This window comes from Sciurus vulgaris, assembly GCF_902686455.1.
Source record: "Sciurus vulgaris genome assembly, chromosome: 3".
Classification (NCBI taxonomy): domain Eukaryota; kingdom Metazoa; phylum Chordata; class Mammalia; order Rodentia; family Sciuridae; genus Sciurus; species Sciurus vulgaris.
Genome location: NC_136463.1, coordinates 20,937,764 through 20,962,211, shown reverse-complemented (window position 1 = coordinate 20,962,211; position 24,448 = coordinate 20,937,764). Strand labels below are relative to the sequence as shown.

General features: G+C 40.5%; 1 protein-coding gene across 6 annotated transcripts in view; it reads right to left on the bottom strand.

The window, feature by feature from the left end:
- STAT3 (signal transducer and activator of transcription 3) overlaps window positions 1–24,448 on the bottom strand; it is a 60,319-nt gene that overhangs the window by 6,793 nt on the left and 29,078 nt on the right. For 5 of the 6 annotated variants that reach the window (XM_079132797.1, XM_079132794.1, XM_079132798.1 and 2 more), the window contains 19 exons: window positions 20,541–20,693; window positions 19,352–19,496; window positions 18,328–18,426; window positions 13,758–13,853; window positions 13,523–13,604; window positions 13,101–13,195; window positions 12,801–12,952; window positions 11,579–11,737; window positions 11,354–11,446; window positions 10,493–10,552; window positions 6,467–6,496; window positions 6,273–6,366; window positions 6,133–6,180; window positions 3,247–3,330; window positions 2,234–2,332; window positions 1,985–2,120; window positions 1,179–1,231; window positions 881–975; window positions 624–763 (listed from right to left, as the gene is read on the bottom strand). In XM_079132797.1, the coding sequence (XP_078988923.1) occupies window positions 624–763; window positions 881–975; window positions 1,179–1,231; window positions 1,985–2,120; window positions 2,234–2,332; window positions 3,247–3,330; window positions 6,133–6,180; window positions 6,273–6,366; window positions 6,467–6,496; window positions 10,493–10,552; window positions 11,354–11,446; window positions 11,579–11,737; window positions 12,801–12,952; window positions 13,101–13,195; window positions 13,523–13,604; window positions 13,758–13,853; window positions 18,328–18,426; window positions 19,352–19,496; window positions 20,541–20,693 (1,913 nt within the window). Of the gene's footprint in view, window positions 1–623; window positions 764–880; window positions 976–1,178; window positions 1,232–1,984; window positions 2,121–2,233; window positions 2,333–3,246; window positions 3,331–6,132; window positions 6,181–6,272; window positions 6,367–6,466; window positions 6,497–10,492; window positions 10,553–11,353; window positions 11,447–11,578; window positions 11,738–12,800; window positions 12,953–13,100; window positions 13,196–13,522; window positions 13,605–13,757; window positions 13,854–18,327; window positions 18,427–19,351; window positions 19,497–20,540; window positions 20,694–21,041; window positions 21,176–24,448 lie in introns of those variants that run through there. The other variant, XM_079132796.1, reaches the window with a different exon arrangement.

Genomic DNA, 24,448 nt, shown 5'->3' with positions numbered 1-24,448 from the left:
GGAGGAAAGAGTTATGCCAGCCCAGAGTTTGACACCCTGAATACCCATCCAGTTTCCTGGCACTGTATAAATGTTGGGGTTGGCTCTCCCCACCTCCTTTTTTTCTTTCGTGATATTGGGGAGTGAATCCAGGGGTGTTTTGCCACTGAGCTACGTCCCCAGCCCTTTTTTAAAAAAATTATTGTTTTTTATTTTTTAGACAGGGTCTCAGTAAGTTGCTAAGGCTGATCTCAAACTTTTGATCCTCCTGTCTCAGCCTCCTGAGTAGCTGAGGTCACGTGTGTACCATCATGCCTGGCTCAGGCTGATTTTGGGAGAGGTATCTAGTTGGGCCCCAGGCAACAAGCTTGCATAAGATATATTAATAGGGTAGGTAATAAAGGAGATGGAATAAAGAATAAAATTTAAATCATAATTTCTAGATAAGTATCAGTCACTGGAGCAAGCAAACTGGCAAAGCAATTTAGCTGGGAGAATTTAGAGAGAAGTTAATCAATCCTTTAAAAAGTGTGAGCAGGGGAGGCAAGTTTGAGGCCATCTCTGACCTCTAGGGGGCAGTAGGTGCTTGGAACTAGTAGCAGCCAGAAGGTGGCCAGGGGTGGGGTAAGCAGAGTCAGGCTTACCACTGATGTCCTTTTCCACCCAAGTGAAGGTGACTCCTCCTTCTTTGCTGCTTTCACTGAATCTCAGCAGGAAGGTGCCTGGGGGCTTGGTGCTTAGGATGGCCCGCTCCCGCTCCTTACTGATGAAGCCCATTATGTACCTAGAGACAAACAGGGACAACAACATTGTTACAGGGCATCCCCAGCCACTGGCTTGCTGAGAAAGCCTGTGACATGTTCACCCTGGTGCCCTCTGCCAGACAGGAGTTTCAACCTACCCTTCATTCCAAAGGGCCAAGATGTACTTCTTCACAAGGTCAATGATATTGTCTAGCCAGACCCAGAAGGAGAAGCCCTTGCCAGCCATGTTTTCCTAGAGAAAAGAACAATAGGAAAGCCAAGTGTACCATCATCCAGACTTTTCCTTCCTGGGGTACAGTATACCTCCAAACCCTCCCAGCCCATCTCCCCTTCAGCAGGTCCCACTGGCTGCTGGAATAAGATTTCAGACCTTTAGGCTTTGTGTCCTCAACTACTCACAGATGAGCACTCCACTCCCAAGAGGCAACCACTTACTTTGCAGAATTTAGCCCATGTGATCTGACACCCTGAATAGTTCACACCGGGTCCTAAAGAAAAAAAAAGTAGAAAAGTTTCAGCTTTGTTCAAGATCTTATTTCTCAAAAGAGAATGCACATATATTTGTCCCACGATGGGCCATGAACCACTGGCTTTCATGTATGTGAAGGTAGACATTGTGTGTACATGCCTCTGTACATATGTGCACAACACACACATGCAAACACATATACCCAAACCTGTCACTAGATCTCCACACCTGAGTTGCCATTTAGCCCAGCAGAGGGAAGGTGATATATGGAGCCCCCTTGCTCTTCCTAGCCAGGGGTGGTGATCCTGCGGACCAGGCATACAATAACAAGCTCATAGCTAGGGTTAGGTTGTATTTTTTGACAGAACAGGATAAAGCTACTTCTAGTCTAGATAAGCCAAAAAGTATTCTACTTAAGTTTTTTTAAGGGGAGAAAATTTAAAAACTAGCCTGTGGCTTACTGAAGAGATAGATGGGGAACGTCAAGCCTTTACTTCCATCTTCTAACACACACTTAAAGGATCTTCTAAGGTTAGACAGACTACTTCCCTGGAAGGGCGAAGGAGACAGCCACCAAGAGAAAAGAAATCTTCCTCCCACCTCATAAAAACGATCACCAGGATGCAAACTTCCTCAGTGCCCTGACTTTCCAACCTGGCACCCGCACAGTGCCTTGCTCAAGGCAGACGCTCAGGAGACTGCCTGAAGGAACAGCTCCCAAGCCAGAGTCCTTGTCTAAGGAGGCAGAGGGGAGAACAGGTAAAAGGTGGACCTAAGAGTTTCTCTGCCAGCGTAGTCAACTGCTCGATGCTCAGGCCTCGCTTTGTGGTGGAGGAGAACTGCCAGCTCAGCACCTCAGCCACTTGATCCCAGGTTCCAATTGGGGGCTTGGTGAAAAAGTTCACGTTCTATTGAAAAATAACATATTTGCTCATTTAGATGAGAAGGTAGTGCTAATGACCTGCACCAGGTACCAAGAAGTCACAAGAGAACGTGGTTCCTGAGAGGATGGGGCACTAACCTTGGGGTTGTTGGTCAGCATGTTATACCACAGGATCGACGCCCAGGCATTTGGCATCTGACAGATGTTGGAGATCACCACAACTGGCAAGGAGTGGGTCTGTGGAGTATGTAGGGGATAAGTTAGGGAGGCAGAGGAGTTTTCACAGCTTCCAAAACCTCTTCACCCATACTTCCCATGTTTGGAGTAAAACACGTGCCAGAAACCACACCTGCTGATGCTTCCGGGCAAGGAGCATGACTGAGTCAGCCCCACGCTCAGAGGGAAAGCATGCCGAACACAGGCCGCAGGACTGGCCGAACACAACCAGCAACTTGTACAATCCCACTGGCTCAAAGCCTGACTCAAGCCCCCAGATTTCCCTTTTTTTTCTTTCCTTTTTTTAAAGGAAGAAAGATGCATTTTGGTTCACGATTTCATTTTATTTATTTATTTATTTTTATGTGGTGCTAAGGAACAAACCCAGTGCCCTGCACGTGCAAGGTGAGCACCCCACTACTGAGCTATAACCCCAGTCCCAGATTCCCCATTTATAAGATCTAGAAAAGACATTCTCCAAAAACCCAAGAATCTACATTTTTCTCATAAAACACAGAAGACTCAGAAATCAAAGCCTAGGATTCCTGCTTTTCCTGGTCTAATTTAATTTAGAAATCCAGAGGGCTTGGAAAAGAATCCAAATGCCCTGATTTTCTGCATGCTCAAAACAGTGATTGCTAAGGATTTTGCCCAAACTTTATAAAGTTGACCCTAATCATTTTCTGAATACACACTCTTATATCAAGTCTGCCAAAAGCCAAGTATTCACATGTTTTCTAAGCACTCAAGCAAAATTTTATTCTTGGATAGGATATCAAGGATCTGTTGGAGAAAAATAACCAATAAATACATAAACAAACATAGTGCTTAGCAGACAGCCATCATTCCACCTTCTCCAGTCATAAAAGCTCACTAGATGTTCTCGTCCTGAGTCACCCCTGCATGTGGGGCCATCCCAATTCTGCTGAACTTACCTCTAGGTCAATCTTGAGGCCTTGGTGATACACCTCAGTCTCAAAGGTGATCAGGTGCAGCTCCTCGGTCACAATCAGGGAGGCCTACAATAGCAAGAAAGACACTCCTTCCTCAGAGAGAAGGGAACTTGGTACCAACAGCCACAGTCTTAGAAAGTGACATGCCACAGCCTCACTACGCTAAAAAGGGTGAGCCAACAGATGGCCAGACAAACTGCCAAAGACACACACTGAGCACGTGCTCTCCTCAATACGAAGACCTCCTGATGCTGTCCTTCGACCTGATCTTTTACTCAGATTTTTATTATAATATGACCAGATCAAACAGGCCACTTATAAAAGGTGTAAGGCACAAAAAGCAACAAAACAATGAACACTCATGCCAGGAGTGGTGCTGCACACCTGTAATCTCAGTGACTCAGGAGGCTGAGACACAAGGATCTCAAGTTTAAGACGAGGCTTGTGCAACTTAGGGAGACTCCAAATAAAAATTAAAAAGGGGTGAGAATATAGCTCAGTGGTGGAGAGCTGCAGGCTCAATTCCTATACTTAAAAAAAAAAAAAAAATCTGTGAATCTGCCATCCAATTTGTTTATCGGATTTTCTTTTCCTTCCTTTCTTCGTCTTTTGTTGTTGTTGTTGTGCAGGAGATCAAACCCGGGGCCTCATGCATCCTCTACCACTGAACTACATGAACTACACCCCAAGGCCTACGATCCAGTTTAAAAGATCATTACCACTGAAATTCTGTGGATGCCTTTCCTCAACTACAGCTCTTTCCCTCTTCCTGTAGAAGTAACCATCATTTCAATTTTGGCTTTATCATTTCCTAGCTTTCCTTTACAGTTTATTTACTTCTCTAAACAATCCACGTATTGTTTAGTTTGAGATGTTTGTGCACTTCAGATAGATTGAATCCTACTCTGTATTCTTTTGTGTCTCACTTTACACTCAATGTGAAATTTGTTGTGGGCACCTGCAATTTATTCCTTTTCACAGCTATATAGTGTTCCATTATAGGACTATACCACAAATCATTTCTCCATTATAATGTTAATGAGTACTTCTTTGGGTGCATTTAGAGCTTAAAATCAAGGTTGTGCCGATATTTTGTATGTCTCCTGCTACTTTAATGTTGAATCCTGGGAATACCTCTGCTGGCTTATAGGGTATAGTTTTTTTGTTTGTTTTGTTTTATAAGAGTCAGAATCTCACTGTGTTGCCTGGGTGGGCCTCAAACTCCAGGGCTCAAGTGATCTTCCTGTCCCAGGCTCCTGAAGAGCTGAGACTTTAAGTGCACATGCCCAGCTATGTTCCTTTATCATATTGGCAAAATGTTTTCGAAAGTGACTAACAGTATTTACTCCCACCAGGAGAATAGCAACCTGATTTTTTGTCTATTTGTTTTCGTCTGGAGATTGGACCCAGGAGCACTCTGCCACTGAGTTATATCCCCAGTCTTTTTCATTTTTCACTTTGAGACAGGGTATAACTAAGTTGCTAAAGCTGGCCTCAGACTTATGATCCTCTTGCCTCAGCCTCCTGAATTGCTGGGACTACAGGCATGCACCACCACGCCCAGCAGCAACCTTAGTTTGAACAAGAATTACTGATGAATTCTTAGAAACTGAATTACATTTTTTTTCTTTTTTCTTTTTGGTGCAGGGTCCTTGAACTTGCTAAATTTATGCTTTTTATCACCAAGCAACATTCCCAGTCCTTTGAATTTATTTTTAAAATACTCATTTTCTGATTATGAAGGTAATACTTTCATTTTAAAATGCAAATATTACAGTTAATATCAAATAGCCTTGTCTATTAACAGTACCACTAATACATGAGCACTGTGGGTATAAATTTCTCCAGATATTTTATTTTTGTTTCTTTGAGACAGGCTCTCTCTAAGTTACTCAGGGTTGTCTATATGCCTGGACTCAAGCAATCAATCTTCCTGCTTTGGTCTCCTAAGTAGCTGGAATTACAAACATGGGTAACCATGCCTGGCTTCATAAGTTTTAAACATATATGAATACACATAAATCAGTGTAGTGTGTTTTTTTTTTTTAATGTACTACTCAAATTATTTCACATCTTGCTTTTTCTTTCTCCGCCCCCACCTCCGGCCCACTACTGGGGATCAAACCCAGGGCTCATGCATGCTAGGCAAACAATCTACCCTGAGCTACATCTATAGCTCAGAGTGTCACGATTTTTAAAAAATATTAAAAACTAGTTTTTGGTCATATGAACCTTATTTTTTTTAAAGGTTTATTCCTTTTTTTTTTTTTTTTTTTTTTTTTTGCAGTACTGGGGACCAAACTCAAGGACTTGTGATTGCAAGGCAAGCACTCTATCAGCTGAGCTGTCTCCCCAGCCCTAAAGGTTTATTCTTAACACTAAGAATCCATTAATCTGAATCAACGGCAGGCAAAAAATAAATAAGAAGGATAAAGACAAGTTTTGTTCTTTTTTAAAAAGTTTAACTCAGATTTGTTACATTTACACCCTCTATTCCATCTCATTCAGAAAAAGAGGTCAGTAAAAATGGAGCCAGCTGGCAAAAGTTGGAAGTTAATCTGGAAAGCCCCAAGCAAGGTGGAAAGCTTCCCTCCTACCAAATGGGTGTGGATAACAACTCCGCAGGGGACTTTCCACTTCTGAATGAGGCGCTAACTCCCCAGACACGTGGAGAAATGCTCCCAACCATGGAACTCCATGGGTATGGGCCTTCTGAACACCTCAGATTGGCCCACAGTGACTTTTCTGAATAACAACAGCTGCAATAACAGGTTAAAGCCTCTAATTCTGGGCAGTAAGAGGATTCTCTCTCTTTCTCTCACTCAAAAAAACCCCTCCTGGTCGGTTTTCATACCCAACAAAACTTACATCACAATTGGCACGGCCCCCATTCCCACATCTTTGCTCCCTCAGCGTCTGTAAGAAAAGAAAAAGTCACAAGAGGCTGTCCCAGACCTTCAGTTGGCCAGAGGCCCTTTGTGAAGGGGGCAGGACCTCCTCCCACATACCAAGTGCTTGAATTCTGCAGAGAGGCTGCCGTTGTTGGACTCTTCCATGTTCATCACTTTTGTGTTTGTGCCCAGAATGTTAAATTTCCGGGATCTGAATCACAGGAGAAAAACCAACCACACGGGTGAATGAGAGGCCAGAGAATAAAGTTAGATTAAACAAAACAAAAAGGAAGCCTCTAGGCTGAACTTACCCTCTTAGAGCTGCAACGTCCCCAGAGTCTCTGTTAAGAACACAGATTGAGGTTAATGAGAGGACCCGTATTTCTTCAAAGAGCCTACTCTGACCACTTGTTATTTACATGGGTGGAAAACTACATGCTCCTGGAAAATTCTTTAAACTATTTAGTTACATTTTAGATGTGAAACATAAAACCCTGTACATGCTTAAGTAATAGACACTCCAGGGGAATGCTGATCTTTACATTCATCAGATCATAACATGCCCACAGCCCATAGGCCTAGGGGTGAGGACATGATCCACTTGTTTCAATCAGATATAAGGAAGATAATTCTATCCTAGGCTGGACTTACATTCTATAAGCTCCAGCCAAACATAAGCAAGAAAACATGTGACCTTAACTGCTGCAAGCAGCCACATAGCAACCCAGAAGGGAAACTTGGAGGACAGGTGATGGTTAATGATGGCAGAGAACAGAGACAGAAGATCCTGAGTCCTGGAGGACTCCTATGAGTCACTGATGTCATCATCATTAGGAACTTGCTCAAACTCTGCATTTCCAGTTATACTGGGTTGCAAATTTCCTAATTTAAGCCACACTGGGTTTTCTGTAAAGGTTTGCTGTTACCTGCAACTCAGAGCAAGTACCTTCTTTGAGACAGCTGGATATATTCTTCCAGTGTGATCACTCTCTTTTAACTCTGCTTTTGAAAATATCACTTTTTTATATAGTCACATTTCTCAGTCTTCCCTTTTTTAATTTGGGTGCCATTTTAGAAGTTCTTCTCCATTGTTATATTCATCTACACTTATAGAATTAATAATAGATATTGTTTGTTAAAGAGTACATTCTATGTGTGTTTACAGGAGAAAACATTAATTTTAAACCATTCATAAGACTTCTTTACATACAACACATTCTATTTATTTATTAATTTAGTTTGGTACTGGGGATTGAACCCAGAGGCACTTAACCACTGAGCCACATCCCCAGCCCATTTTTACACATTAGAGACAGGGTCTCGCTGAGTTGCTTAGAGCCTTGCTAAGTTGCTGAGGCTGGCTTTGAACTCGCAATCCTCCTGCCTCTGCCTCCCAAGCAGCTGGGATTATAGGCATGTGCCACTGTGCAGGCTATCTATCTGTTTATTTATTTTAGTCCTGATGATTAAACCCAGGGCCTTGAGCATGCCAAATAAGTGCTTTATCGCTGAGGTAGATTCTCAGTCACCATACATCACATTTTAAAACATAATAGTTCTCATGATCTGAAAGTTTTCCCTCATGCCTAACTTATGCATATGTATTTATTCATTAATTATTTGCAGCACTGGGGATTGAATTTAGGGGCACTCTATCATTGAGCTTCACCCCAGCCCTTATTTTTTATTTTGAGACAAGGTCTTGCTAAGTTGCCTAGGCTGGTCTTGAAATTGCAATCCTCCTGGGTTGCTGTAATTATAGATATACACTTGTATAGGTATATATGTATACATAAACTGCTCCCAATATATGTATGTATATGTGTATGTGTGTATTTATGTATGTACATATATATATATATATATATTCTTTTTTTGTATTACTATTTTGTTGTATAATTGACAACCAATAAACTGCACTATTTAAAATGTGCAATTTGATGAGGTTAATTTATGGATATATACTATACACACCTGTGAAGCCATCAGCACAATCAGAAATGTATCAGTCACCCCTAAAGTGTGCCTATGCCCCTTTGTAATCCGTTTCCCAGGCCCACACTCTACCCTACCCCTGGACAGCCACTGCTTTCTGTCACAATAGATCATTTACATTTTTAGAACATGTGTATATACATCTCTATATCTCTTTTTTGAGTTCTGGTTTCTTTCACTTAGCATAATTACCTTGAGATTTACTCATGTGTTACAGCTATCAATCATGCTTTGCTTTTTGTTGGGGAGTATAGTCTATGGATATAGTACAAATTGTGTATTCATTCACCTGCTAATGGACACTGTGTATACTTGCTTTCATTTCTCTTGGGCTAATACCTAGGAATGGAATGACTGAATCATAAGGCAGATGCAAGTCTAACTTTTTAGGAAACTGCCAAACTTCTTCCAAAGTGGTTGTACCATTTTCTTATTATGTATTTATTCACCTATGTTCTCAAGATACCCTTGTGAAAATGTAAATATGCTAAAATCTATTCATATGGACTATTAAAAATAAAATTTAAATTTCTCAATTGAATTCTTAATACCAAAATCTCCTAAAACCATCTGCTGAATAATACATCTTTTCTTCATTAAGGTAAGATTCCATTTTAAACATGTACTAATTCCTTATCTAAACTAGAGGTCTATTTCTAGATTTCAGATTTTGTTTCTGTGATCAATAAACTTATTCCTGTCCTAGTAACACACTAATATAGTAACTGGAATTTTGTGATACATTTTAATATCTGGGAGGGCAGCTTCCCATACCCTCCCTCCCACAATTGCTTTCATTTAATTAAAAAAAAAATTAAAGGTGGTTGTGGTAGCTCATACCTGTAATCCCAGAGACAGGAGGCTGAGGCAGGAAGATTATAAATTAGAGGCCAGTCAGCAACTTAGCAAGGCCCTGTCTCAAAATTAAAAAATAAAAAGGGCTTTTTTTTTTTTTTTTTTTTTTTTTTTTAATAGAATAGTGGTTGCCAGGAACTAAAGGGAAGGGGAAAGGAGGGGTAGTTGTTCAATTGGTATGGAGTTTCAGTTTTGCAAGATGAAAATGTTCTAACGACCTATTGCACAACAATATGAATATACTTAACACTACTGAACTATATACTTAGACGTGATAAATATGGTAAATTTATATTAAACGGCATTTTTAATACTAATTACAAATCTTTTTATTTAAAAAATAAATTGCTATCTTTTTAATAAATAAATTTGCTTACTTTTTCAGCCATAGCAAGAAGATATAGAATTTTTTTCAGTTAAGATATAGAAAAGCACATTATAGATTTTAAAGAATCCTATTCATATATTGGTTGTCCCTACATTACCTGGGAAGAATCAACATCTATATAATAAAATCAGGAATATGACTTGTCTCACTTTTAAAAAATTAGAGCACTATAGTTATAAACAGTAGTTGGATTTGTCTCATCACTTTTTAAACTATCACTTCCTCACTAAAATTTCAGTTTTCTTCAAATAGATCCTAAATATTTCTGTTAATTTATCACAATATATGTTTAACTTCTGTTCTTTATTGTAAGGTCAGGTTTCTATTATAAAGCTAAAACAAGGTTAAAGTTACTAATTATTGCATATTTCTTTATTACACCTACACCTCTGTCAACTTCCTTCATTAATAATTACTTTCCATATTCTCATAAAATTTCCTGATAATTATATTACCTAAAAACAAATATACATTTTTTTCTATCTCTTTAAAGGCTAAATACATTTTAAATTTTGAAAATACTGTCATTATATGGTATTTTGTGGGGGAGGGGAGGTGTTAGAAATTGAACCCAGAGCCTTTTGCATTCTAGGAAAACATTCTACCACTGAGGTATATCCCAAGAACCAGGAACATTTTTTAAAATCCATCCTTTTTATATACTATCCATTTGGCATAATGTGCATGAATTACACTTATAAGTAAAATACTAAATAAAGAAAAAGAGGGACTGATGGTCACGATAGCAATCACGATTCAAGTCTACATCACCAGTATTATTCTGGCATGAAAATGATGCACTATAAGGCTTCTGGAAACATTTGTTCACAAAACAAAGATTTCTGAACAGAGATAGTCTCTACTGTCAAACTATATCTGTCAAAGTTCTCATTTTCCTGTTCCTTGTTTTTTTTTAAAAAAAAGGAGGCTGGGGCTGGAACTCAGTGACAGAGCACTTGCCTAGCACACGTGAGGACTGAGTTCAAAGCTTAGCACCACATAAAAAAATAAACAAATAAAATAAAGGCAAAGGTGTCCATCTACAACTACAAAAAAAAAATTTTTTTTAAGAAATATATTTAGGAATAGGAATACTTACTTGTCAATGCACACTTTAATCTTAAGCTGATAATTCAACTCAGGGAATTTGACCAGCAATCTATTAAAAGAAAAATCCAGATTAAAATAAAAGTCAGTATGTTCCCCCACATCAAACCTCCAGTTTAGATAGTATAAAGTTCATAACTCCTCATTTCTAAGAGGTAAAGAAGTCACAACTCCAAATTCATCCTCCAGGAAAGACCATCTTTGATCTTAAGCTGAGTATTACCCACTTAGGCCAAAAGGTATGGATAAAAACCTAAGAACTAAGAAGCTGGTCAAAGTTGTGGAAGATTCACAAAAGGACAATAAAAACCATTTAATGAAAAATATCACAGGAACATGCTCTTCAGCTGGTATTACTTCTATTAAACTTATAGCTCAACACCAAGCTGGTCAAGATGATGCATGCCTATAATCCCAGTGACTCAGGAGGTTGAAGAAAGAGGATCACAAGTTCAAGGCCAGCCTAGGCAACTTAGTGAGGTTCTGTCTTGAAATAAAAAGTAAAAAGGCTGAGGATGTAACTTACTGGCAGAGTGCCCTGGGTTCAATCCCCAGTACTATACACACACACACACACACACACACAGACAGACATACCATGCTGACAAATTTCACATCCACAACACTGACTGTGAGGCCTTAAAAAAACAACGCTGAAAGTAGGTACAGTGCCAGTGCCTGTAGTTTCAGCTACCCAGGCCAAGGTAGGAGGATCACTCAAATCCAAGAGGTAGAGACCAGCCTGGGCAATACAGCAAGACCCATCTCAAAACAAAACAAAGCCTTGGCTACCCACTTGGACCCTCAAGGCATCCCTCAACAGAATTTCCACCCAAGAAGTGCCATGGCCTACCTGACTTTGGTGGTAAACTGAACACCAGTCTTGATGACTAACGGCCGGTCAGGATGCATGGGCATGCAGGGCTGCCGCTCAACCACAAAGGCACTGCAAGGGAAAAGGACAGCTTGTTACATGCTACTGTGGGGACAAGTCCTTGTTCTGTTCCTCTGAAGTCAATCGCCTCAGGATATTTTGGGGGTGAGGGGATGAGGGAAGGTGACAAAGATTTTACGTCACCTTTTCATCAAGTTTCTGAATAGCTCCACAATTCTCTCCTCCAGCATTGGCCGGTGCTGTACAATGGGGTCACCTTTGTAGGAAACTTTTTGCTGTAACTCCTCCAGTTTCTTGATTTGTTGGCGGGTCTGAAGTTGAGATTCTGCTAATGAAGTTATCCTGCCAGTAAAATAGGAAAGTTTCCAGTTACCTGAGTAAACAGATACAGGTGGGAAGGGGAAGGAGAAAAGGAAAGGCATACCATAGGTACAAATACCACCAAGAAAGGCCCTCAAATAACAAAGGGCAATTCTATTGTGGTGAAATATACACAGCATAAAGTAGACCATTTTTAACCATTTTAGGAATATAATTCAGTGGCATTTGCTTTTTTTTTTTTTTTTTTTTTTTTTTTTTCTAATTTATTTATGAGGTGCTGAGTATCGGACTCAGGGCCTCACACATGCCAGGCAAGTAACTTACTGAGCCACAACTCCAGCCCGTATTTTTCTTTTTTAATTTTAAAGTTTTAAAATTTTTTTGTAGTCGTAGATGGACAGAATGCATTTTATTTGTTTATTTTTATGTGGTGCTAAGGATTGAACCCAGCCCTTGCCTTCTTTTTAATAGTCCCTTCCTAAAATATCAAATTACAAAGAGGGGGTTGGACATAAAGGAAGAAGTGTTAAAACTTGCAGCACTAGGAGGCACTGGGAGAGTCATCACTGGAACATGAAAGCACCAGAGCCCAGGTAAGGTGGATATGAACTATGGAGTTGGGCAGCTTTGGCCAAGCCTCTTCACCAGCGTGGGTCTGGTACATGAAGGAAAGGGGCTGATGTGCAAGAACCCCACGAGTCTTTTCAACGTCAATTATGAACAGATATTATACTTCAAAATGTTAATAACATGCATATAGAAAAAGTGAGCATAGAGCAAGGTGTGGTGGTGCACACCTGTAATATCCGCAACTCAGGAGGCTGAAGCAGGTGGATTGCATCTTTGAGTTCAGCCTCAGCAACTCGGTGAGGCCCTAAGCAACTTAGAGAGACCCTCTCTCAATATTTAAAAATATAAAGAACTGGGGAAGTAATTCAGTGGTAAAGCACTACTGGGTCCAATCCCTAGTACCAAAAAAAAGGCGGGGGCGGGGGAGTACTAACTTTGTGGGGCTGTGGTTATGACCGTTTAATTCAGTCCAGCTTTCTACAAGGAAAAGGAAAGTCTCTCTTCCAACTCTTACCAGTTTTCCAGACGATCCAGGCAGATGTTGGGAGGGCCTCCAATGCACGCGATCTGTTGCCGCCTCTTCCAGTCAGCCAGCTCTTCGTCAGTAAGCGTTTTCTGCACATACTCCATTGCTGACAAAAGCCCCGCCAGCTCGCTCACGATGCTCTGGTTGGAAACCAAAACAAAGTCAGAAAACATTTCCCCAGACTGTCTCTAACCACATTCTCTAGTCAGTTCCAGAGAAGGAACTTATTAGAAACCAGTTCTGCCACAAGACATGCAAGGCACCAGGGAAGCTGTCCGAGGCGCTTACTCTTCGCATCTGGTCCAGAGCTGTGAGCATCTGCTCTAGCTGCTGCATCTTCTGCCTGGTCACGGACTGGTTGTTTCCATTCAGATCCTGCATGTCTGTAGGGAAAGGAAAGACACCTTGACCGGAGGGAATACTCTCAGCCTTCAAAACAAGGGTCCAGAGCCAGGTGCAGCGGCACATGCCTGCAGTCCCAGCTATCTAGGAGACTGAACCAGGAGGATTGCAAGTTCAAGGCCAGACTCAGCAACTTAGCAAGATCCCATCTCAAAACATAGACAAAAAAAAAGAGGTACCATTAAGCACCAGGAGTCCCTAACCCCACCACCACAAAGTCTACCACAGAGTTAAGACAAACAAGTCCTTAAACTCAATAACAGACTCACTTTCTATGGGAGATTTTAACGTCTCTAATATTCACTTGCCTCCTTGACTCTTGAGGGTTTTATAGTTGAAATCAAAGTCATCCTGGAGATTCTCTACCACTTTCATTTTCTGTTCTAGATCCTGTTTAAAACAAACAAACAAACCAAAAACATAAGTTTAAAAATTCAAAAAAAAGGTTTCCTTGGGGAGAGGGAAAAAAAATGTCTGAGAAGAATGAAAAGATACACGCAAGATCCACACTCGATTGCCCCTGCAGTGCGGGACCTACTTTACCTGTACTCGCTTCCGAACATCCTGAAGATGCTGCTCTAGCATTTGCTGCTTTTCTGTCACCACAGCAGCTGTGGGGTGGTTGGCCTGGCCCCCTTGCTGCCAAACACAAGGTGAACACACATGTGAACACATAGAACACGGGGGAAGGAACACCCCCACCTGGCCTCCATTCCACCCTACCTACCCTCTCTGCTTGGCGTGGGGTCCCCTGCCACTAGGAGAGGAGAGGACATAGGCAGTGGAGCTGTGGGCAGGGTGCCAAGGGAGCCCTCACATTTTACCTGTGTCACTGGCTTTTTACCAACAGGTCATGCTATAAACCCACTATATACTGAACTAGGAGTCCACATGTTGAACTAAGACATAGTCCCTGCCCTTACACAGTTCATGGGTAAGGATGTAAAGAAATTTCAGAACAGGCTGGGGTGGAGCTGTGGTAGATATACGCTTGGCAGTCCTGTGGCCCTGGGTTCAATTTCCAGCACTGTAAAAATAAATTCAGAATAACTGATAACAGCAGACGTCAATCTACTGAAACACGGTGTCCAAAACATTTCGGTGGAATAAAAACACCATGCTGCCCCGGGGATGAAATTCTGTATCAACGGATATGCTCTCAGGGAGGAGAGGCTAGTACCTTGAAAAGGTCAATTAGCACATAAAATTTTAAAATGATAGGTTTTGTCAAACAACAGTAATAAAAGATCTTGGATGGAAAAGACCATGTAAAAGCTAGAGATCAAGATAGTGTGGTAGTGGCCCAAGGACAGAGATGGCAATGAACGGAGCAAAATCGAAAGTCCAGGAAAGATGTTATCTTCCCAGTTGCTCAAGCTAAAAATCCTCAGGCATCTGATTTTTCCCTTGATTTCACACTGACTCACCAACCCTCCTGGTCCATTTCCTGCAATCTTTCAAACCGATCTCAGAATGTCAAGGGCTCAGTTCAGGCCCCACCTGCTGTTCTTTTTGCTTCTAATCTCCCTTACTTCCAATCTGTTCTCTACATTGCTACCAGAAGTCTCTAAAATAAGTCTGAATACACCAGTTGTAAAGGCAACCCTTCGCACCTTTCCCGTTCCCATCCAAGCAAAGAGAGTACAAACTTCTTGGAAATCTTGGGAGGGCAACCCTCGCCCCTAGTTACTCTCCAAGTGGTGGGAATGACTCATTTGATTGGTAAGATCGAGAAAGACTCTGAACAGAGCTATCTTCAAAGAGCCCAGCCATGGAGCTTGTCTCCCTCTCACTGTTGCCTGCCTGAGCTTGCATGGGGCAGGGGCAGGACCTAGTTTCTAGAGGTCTTCCTCTTTGTTTTCAGCAGGTATCAATCCATGGCATCTTAAGCTTTGTAAACCCCATCTCTCCACCTCAAGTTCTAATTCAGGGGACAGCCCCTGGGGTGACCAGCTTAAGCCATGCTTTCCAGTCTAGTTCAACCAGAAATACAGCTATTTTCATTTGCATTTGGCTCCCACATCCAGTTCTCAATTGGTACTGCTCTTAAAGGGAGCAGAACCCAGAGCACAGAGCTATTTCAAACAATCTGATAACAACTTGCCCCCTTTTGTGTCTCAGTGGCCCCTAACCACCCATTCTTCTCTGTACACAGTGTGCTTTCACTCTTCACCTCCCTTCACACTGTCCACTCAGCCTAGCGTGCACCTCTACCCAAGCACAAGTGAACATGTTCACCTTCACTTTCACTTTGATGTTCACTCTCCTGTGAAATTCTCTAAAGCTTCCCTGGTCAAAATGACTCACATCCTCTTCTGTGTTTTTCTCACCTTGAGTATTTGTGCACCAATAATCCCAACTAGTTTCAGAGCCCCTAACTAGCAGGGGTTACATCTTTTTCTCTCTCTTTTTTTTTTTTTTGGCACCAGAGATTAAACCCAGGGGCACTTAACCACTGAACGACATCCCTAGCCCTTTTTATAATTTTTTTTTTTTTTTTTTTGGTGCTTGGGATGGAACCCAGGGCCTTGTGCTTGCAAGGCAAGCACTCTACCGACTAAGCTATTTCCCCAGTCCGCCTTTTTTTAATTTTTGAGATGGGGTCTCACTAAGTTGCTTAGGGCCTTGCTAAGTGGCTGAGGTTGGCTCTGAACCTGAAATTCTGCCCCCAGTCTCTGGAATAGCTGGGATTATAGGAATGCACCACTGAGCCCAGTGGATTATATCTTTTCTTTTATTTCTTTATGTGTTTACCTATGCTGGACATTTAAGAATGTGCTGGGTTGGTACAGCCACTCTGGAAAGCAGTATGGAGATTCCTCAGAAAACTTGGAATGGACCCACCATTTGATCCAGCTATCCCACTCCTTGGTTTATACCCAAAGGACTTAAAATCAGCATACTATAGTGATGCAGCCACATAAATGTTCATAGCTACTCAATTCACAGTAGCTAGTTTGTGGAATCAAACTAAATGCCCTTCAGCTGATGAACAGATAAAGAAACTGTGGTGTATATATACATGGAACATTACTCAGACATAAATAAGAATAAAATTATGGCATATGGATGGAGCTAGAAAATATCATGCTAAGTGAAATAAGCCAAGACCAAAAAACCAAAGGCCAAATGTTTTCTCTGATAAGTGGATGATGCAAGGGAGGTAGTGGCAGGTGCAGGGGGAAGAGAAGAATGGAGGAACTTTTGATTGTGTAGAGGGAAATGGGGCGGGATGGGGTGGGAGAAGGAAAGTGGACTGAGACAGACATTATTACCCTATGTACATGTATGATTACATGAATAGTGTGAATCTACATTGTGTACAACCATTTGTGTACAATGAATCAAAATGTGAAAAAAAGAAAAGTCACCATCAAAACAAATAAAGTATAAGCAAAAATAAAAGAATGTGCCAGGTGATATAAATGGAGAAAATAAGAGTGAGCCCTGGACTAAGGCCACAAATATCCAACTTTTATCAGAGTCTGAATGTTTTCCCTCAGGGCCAGATGGTAAATATTTTTTGCCTTCTGGGTCACATAGTCTCTGCTTTAAACACTTAGCTGTGCTACTGCAGCATGAAACATGCCAGAAATAATTCATAAATGAATGAATGTGGCTGGGTTCCAAAAAACTTCATTTATAAAAATAAGCCATATGCAGTGACACGTGCCTACAATCACAGTCACTTGGGAGGCTGAGGTAGAAGGACCACTTGAATCCAGGAGTTGATGCCAGCCCAAGCGACCTGGCAAGAGTGTGTGACTTGCGGGGGGTTGAGGAGTAGGGGAAGAGGCTGGATTTGGGCCATAGATCCCAGGTCCTACAGGGCTAAGAACATCCTTGGATGTTATCCGTGCTGGCTCTCTCACCCACATCTGAGTGAATCAGTTTCCTGTGAAGGGTCTTCAGTGGGTTCCATTCCTCACAGGAGTGCTGATGTTGGTGATGGTGATGAATAGCAGCAGCAGAAAGCAGTTAACACTTATTTCACACTTCTGTGTCGGATATGATTCCATGATCTTACATGTATGAAGTAATTTAATTCTCTGAGGTAGGCACACTGTTGTTCTCATTAGAGGCGGAGAGTGAGTAAGTCGTTTTCTTAGGATTGCACAGTGAGTGGTAAAGCAGTAGGATCCCAACTCAGGGAGTTTGGCCCTTGTGATGAACTGCTCTTCCAAAGCCTAGTTTCTAGGTGTGACTAATTAAAACCACTTTTATGTGGTCCCTGCTCACTTATGTCCCCTCACCCAGCCAGATGCTAAACTTGTTACTTTGCTCCCAAGAACATACATGTTTATGTTCCCATCTTTGAACACCATCTTTCAGCCCAGCATGCTCTCTCGTCATTGCCTGTTACACCTATAGTTAGTCTTGAGGCTCAGCTCAAACCCAGCCTCCTTTCTCTGTGATACATTCCCCATGGTCTAGGTTGACTTAGATGTTCTTTCTTCTATCTCCTTAATAAATTGTTCTATTTAAAACACACAAAAAAAGTGCCCAGCATGGTGGTCCAGCCACTCAGGAGGCTGAGGCAGAAGGATCATGAATTTGAGGCTAGCCTCGGCAACTTTATGAGGCCCTAAGCAACTTAGCGAGACCCTGTCTCAAAATAAATTATATTAAAAAAGCCTGGGAATGTGGCTCAGTGGTTAAGTGCCCCTCGGTTCAATTTCCAACCTCCCCCCGTCCAAAAAAAAAGGGTAGTTTTTTTTTTTTGGTGGTATAGGTGATATAAGGTTTTTAATGTATTTTTCAAAAAAAATTTTTTTGATACCAGGGATTTAACTCAGGGGTATTTGACTACTAAGCCACATTCCCAGCCCAATTTTGTATTTTATTTAAAGACAGGGCCTCACTGAGTTGCTCAGCACCTCACTTTTGCGGAGGCTGGCTTTGAACTCATGGTCCTCCTGACTCAGCCCCCTGAGCTGCTGGGATTACAGGCATGAGCCACTGCACCTGACTTTCAATGTATTTTTATGGCTACCAATCTATTTTAAGCCTTTTTCCTTCTTTCCTAATACAGTTAATATTTGTTTTATTGCACTGTACAGTTATTTGACTTTCTGTTTCTCCTAATCACATGCTGTTTCTTCCTGGGTCTCACCTGGGCTGCAGTGGCTGCAGTCTGGAGGAGGCGGGATTCTTCCCACAGGCACCTGGCCACTATTCGAGCGATCTCCATTGGCTTCTCAAGATACCTGCTCTGTATGTAGGAGAGAAAGACAATGAAAAGCTGCAGCAGACTTTGGATATGTGAACTGAACTTTGTTAACTTACAACTAATTTCTGTATAAACTGAAGAAAACCTTATATGTACTACATGAAACAAAAGATCAAAAGGCCTCAAAGCCTGGCAGAAATCAGTGAAGGAGACAGAGGAAAAAGGAAGAAGAAAGGTTACAAGGATAACAGCATATGAGCCTAGATCTTTGGACAGTATGTTACCCTGGTTTTACAGGGAGGTACCTGACTTTGTCCAGGAGTATTCAATTTCTGGTCAAATTTTTTTTAGTATAGGGACTGAACCCTGGGGCACTTAACCACTGAGCAACATCCCCAGCCCTTATTTTTTAATTTTGAGACAGGGTCTTGCTAAGTTGCTTAAGGCCTTGCTAAATTGCAGAGGCTGGCATCAAACTTGCAATCCTTTACCTCCAGAGCTGCTAGGATTACAGGCGTGTGCCACAATGCAGTCAATTCCTGGTCAAACTTTTAACAATTAAAAGTAAGAATTGCCTAGTGCAGTGGCAGATATCTGTAATTTCAAGGACTGAAGTAGCTGAGACAAGAGGACAGCTTGGCAATCTAGTGAGACCCTCAGCAACTTTGCAAGACCCTGTCTCAAACTTCCTGTGAGAGGTAGGTGTTACTAACCTGCTAAAAAAAATATGATCAACATTACAACAATCACTTTATTACTTCAACTGTGACATAAGAAGTGAATTTCTGGTAGTGATGCTCAAGGATGAGTATACAGAATATTAAGACAAGGCTAATTACTTCTCCATTGATTGAAAATACAAATAGGCTCTCATTATATAGCCAAATGAGGAAAGAAGTACTTCCAGGAAAGAAGCTAACATGCTACTGCGCAGATTCACTGTCTTCTACACATTTTCCCATCGCACCTGAAGGAACTGCTTGATTCTTCGAAGATTGTGCTGATACAGAACATTGGACTCTTGTAGGAAGCGGCTGTACTGCTGGTCAATCTCACCCAAAAGATTATGAAATACCAATGTGGCATGAGATTCTTTGCTGGCTGCATATGCCCTAGGAAAAGGAAACATAATAAAAATGATTCTGAAACCTACACACACACACAGAAATCACGAGAGAGAGAAAGAGAAAAAAAAAGCAAACCTGATACTATAACCCAGTCATCATTTTCCATTTTTCCTGCTCAGCAACAATAAATGCCATCAACTTAATAATTATTAACTATTATTCCAGATATTATTAGCAACTCTCATAGTCTGTAATGTACATAATATTTGAGCACAGTGGACAGATATGTCATTTTGCTTTAAATTCTCATAAAGTCTGTGGTCAGACTAGTACAGATAAGCACTTATTAGTATAATAAGCAATGGCCTATATCCAGCACCTCTGAATCATTTCTTGGCCCCTCATCAAATCAGGGTATGTATTCTGAAAGAACTAGATCATATTAATATAGGCCTGAATTAAACCAAAATTAATAGATAGACCTAAATATGTTAAAGTAAAGAAAATAGTTGCCATTATCTCCTATATGAATGGAATCTATTTCTCTTACCCTGTGTCTGCTTTCCTTTAATTAAAGGGAATCATATGCATTGACTCAAATTTCTACTTGTGATGGAATTCTCAGATTAAAGTATTTCTACCACATCACTGGAGTATCAGAATACATAGGATCATTTCAAGTAAATGAGATCCAAATCAACCTTCAACACATCTACCACCAAGCAGTCTTTTTTTTTTTTTTTTTTAAGTTTTTAAAAAAATTTTTTGGTTATTGATGGACTTTTATTTTACTCATTTATTTATATGTGGTGCTGGGGATCGAACCCAGTGCCTCACACATGCTAGGCAAGCACTCTACCACTGAGCCACAACCCCAGCCCGAGCAGTCTGTTTTAATGTGCTTATATGCACATTAAATGCTTTACAAGACTAAAGTTACCTCTTATCTCCTGATCTCTTTTCTCCCCATCACTTGTATGTACAAGCTTTTTGACGAAACAGCTAGCAAAGTGTGAAGGCAGAACAGATTGTCTCTCTTAATTCAAACTAAAACTTAACAATTTGGGGAGTTACCCAGGAAGAACTTACCAGTCTTGACTCTCAATCCAAGGTGCAAGAAACTGCCGAAGTTCCATTGGGAAGCTGTCACTATACAGTTGATGAAGCTGCTCCAGGTACCGTGTGTCAAGCTGCTGTAGCTGATTCCATTGGGCCATCCTGCTGGAATCAGAGGGGTCCCAACTGTAAACCAAAACATTCATATGGTCACCAAAAGTTCTAGAGGGGGTAAATAATCAGAAAACACCCCATCTACCCAACACAGATATCAGGTCTATGACTGGGGATATTGGGAAGGATCCTGCATGTTTTTCCCAATTTAGAACATTAGAACAATATATACACACAGTCTTTGTCTCTGGAGTATCACATCTGTGTGTGTGTGTGTGTGTGTGTGTGTGTGTGTGTGTGTGTGTGTGTGTGTGTGTGTGTATGTGTGTGTGTGTTACTAGGGATTTAACCCAGGGGTGCTCTACCTCTGAGCTATATCCCCAGACCTGTTTTTCATTTTATTTTGAGACAAGTTCTCACCAAGTTGCAGAAGCTGGCCTCAAACTTGAGATTTTCCTGCCTCAGTCTCCTTAGTAGCTGGGATTATAGGTATGCACCACCAACACAGTTTCTTTTTCAAAAGGATGACAAGTAGTCACGATGCCAAGTTTTAGAATTCATTATCTACGAGAGGTATGTGTAGTTGTAAGATCACTTAAGTGCAAGATTTATAATTCCTCATCTATAATATGGAGAGCGTGATTCCCACCCCTCAGAGCCACTGAGATAATATTTCTTAAGTGCCCAGCTCCATGAACAGCACACAACAGATATTCAGCAAATGTCAGTTTATTTCCTCACAATACTTTTTTTTAAAATTTATTGTTTTTGTTTTTGTTTGCTTGCATTTTTTATTTGAATATTTTTTTTTAGTTGTAGATGGACACAATACCTTTATTTTTTTTATTTGTATGTGGTGCTGAAGATCAAATCCAGTGCCTCACACGTGCTAGGCAAGTGTTCTGCCTACAACCCCAGTCACCCACACTTCTTTTAGGTGAACTTTGAAATATACCCAGCATACCAAAGTAACAGATGTGGATGTTCAAGAAGGACCAAGAGTTAATTCCAAGTCTACAGGTTTAAGAAGATAAATGGGCAAGTGCCTGGGACTCTCCCACTCAATAAAAAGTAATTTTGATTTTTTTTTTAGTTTCTAAGTCTGGGTTGAGAAAAAAGGGAAGCTAAATACCAGGTATACACATTGTCCCCGGGTTCATCAATAGCTCAGTGAAATGCTCAGGTATGAGAAACCAATCCAGTTAATCACTTTTAGTCCTCTCTGTGAATAGTCTGAGTCACGGAAATGTCAATACAGAACAAGTAGTCTTAATAAGATCTAAAAATAGCTACAAGTAAGAGCCAAAAACTAAGAAGTAGTACATACACACCAAACACTAGCTGGAACAAAAGTCTGGTCAAAGCTCAGGCTCCAAACTGAAGCCTTATAACCATGGCTATAGTAACATCAGTAAGAAACTAAAGGTTTAAATCTCTCCTCTCTCTCCTCTCTCTCTCTCTCTCTCTCTCTCTCTCTCTCTAAGATCTCTCTTAAAGTATTCACATTAGGGTCAAGTTAAAATCTGCCTAGTACACCAAAAGCATCAAAATCTGCAGTCTGCTTCTCAGAACCTTATCTACATAAAGATCTGTATGTGAAATTTATGTAGATTCTACCACATGCCAATGTACTGAAACTCAAGACTCCACAATCCAATATGGTAGACACTAGCCACTCGGTGGCCACTGAACACTCAAAATGTAGTTGCTTCAAACTGAGATAAGCTGTTAATGGTAAAATACACGCTGAGGGCTAGGGTTGTGGCTCTGTGGTAGAACGCTTACCTGGCATGCATGAGGCACTGGGTTCAGTTCTCAGCACCACATAAATAAATAAAATAAAGGTACTGTGTCTATCTACAACTAATATATATATATACATATATATATATACATATATATACATATATATACAACTAATATATATATATATATATATACATGTTGAATTTGAAGTCTTAGTTAAAAAAAAGAAGAGCATAAAGTATCATTAATTTTAAATGATGATGTGATGATGTTTGGATATTTTGAGCTAAATAAGTTGTATTTTAAAAATGATTTTACTCATTTTCTTTTTGGCAGTGCTAAGGATTGAAGCAGGGTCTTACACTTATTAGGCAAGTGCTTTACCACTGAGCTGCATCCCCTAGCCCTTTTTATTTGTGTTGTTTTTAAACTTAAATTTTTATTTATTTATTTGTTAATGGGGACTGAACCCAGGGGCACTTTACTGTTAAGTTATGTCCTCAGCCCTCTTTATTTGGGGGGAGGGTCTCACTAAGTTGCCCAGGCTGGCCTTGAACTAGAGATCGCCCTGCCTCAGCCTCCTGAGCAGCTGGCATTTTATGGACCACCATATTGGTTTGCCCATTTCCTTTTTACTTCTTTTAATGTAACTACTAAAATTTTTAACTTCATATATGTGACTTATATTTCATTTTTATAGGACACTGCTGCTCTAGGCCATAACCAAGTAGCAGTGGTTCTCCTAATTGAGAGCCCAAAGAAACAGTCACCAATTTATCATCATATATTCCAGTGTTATAAATCAATTAAAAAAACTGAATATTTAAGCCAGGCATGGTGGTATATACCTATAATCCCAGCAGCTCAGGAAGCTGAGGCAGGAGGATTACAAATTCAAAGCCAGCCTCAGCAACTCAGCAATGCACTAAGCAACTCAGTGAGACCCTGTCTCTACAGAAAAAAGGGATGGGAATGTGGCTCAGTTAAGTGCCCCTGGCTTCACTCCCCAGTATGAGGGCAGGGGGAGAATATTTAATTGTGTATCTTGGATACAAACGCAGAGCTATTTCCTGAAGTTCCAAGTTAAACCCATAAAACTGCATCCTACTACACCTGCTCAAATATAGGAAAAATGGAGGTCAGACATTTGCATTTTCAAGTAACACACATGAAAACAAAACTGTCTGATTAACTTTAGTCCATAACTTGGAGACTTTTTGTTGTTGTTGCTGCATTTTGATGTTTTAGTTGGGGACAAGAGTTCCAGTGAGTAGTATAATAATAATGCTATTTCTTAAACCAGAGAACACCAGAGGTTGTTCTTTTTTTTTTTTTTTTTTTTTCCATAAAGTTAAAGCACTAAGAATGATATATTTTATGTTTTACTTTTCAAGGAAAACATTGGCAAACATTCAAATAGTTATCTCCTTATAGGCTGCTAAGCTACAAACTATATTTAATTAATAGCAGCCTCGGGGTAATTAGACCCAACTTGCTTCACAAGAACAGCAATATCTTTAAGAGATGACTAGCCACATTGTCTGTGAAAAATCTTTGCCAACTGACTTTACTGTAATTGTTTTACTGGGAAAAATTTAAGAGTCCACTTTATTACCCAATCTCCACTCTGTTTTCTCAAATTATAAATTAACCTAAAGAATTCCACTAAATTCTAACTAAAATATTTCTTATCTACAAAATAATTCTAAATTTGTGATTCAATAACCACGTCATCAAACCCTTGAACACACAAGGTGATCTGCACAATTTGATCCTTGAGTACCATTTTGGGTGCCTGGGAGAGAAGCCATCACTCCACATAGCCCTGGTTTAAGGCACTTCATGGGGCTTAACTCTCTCATGGCATTTACTAGGCTTAGGTTAGCAGACTGTAAATGCTAGCGTATAAAGGAAAGGTAAAGTGTGATCCTATTTTTTGAAACTGAAGAGAAAAAAGAAAAATGAAACAGCAAGTCACCAAAGACTTTCTGGACTTTTTGAAACAACAATTTCTCAGTCCCTTGGGGATAACCAACCAACAAGAAGTCATAAAGCAAATATCTATTACCATATGGGGAATT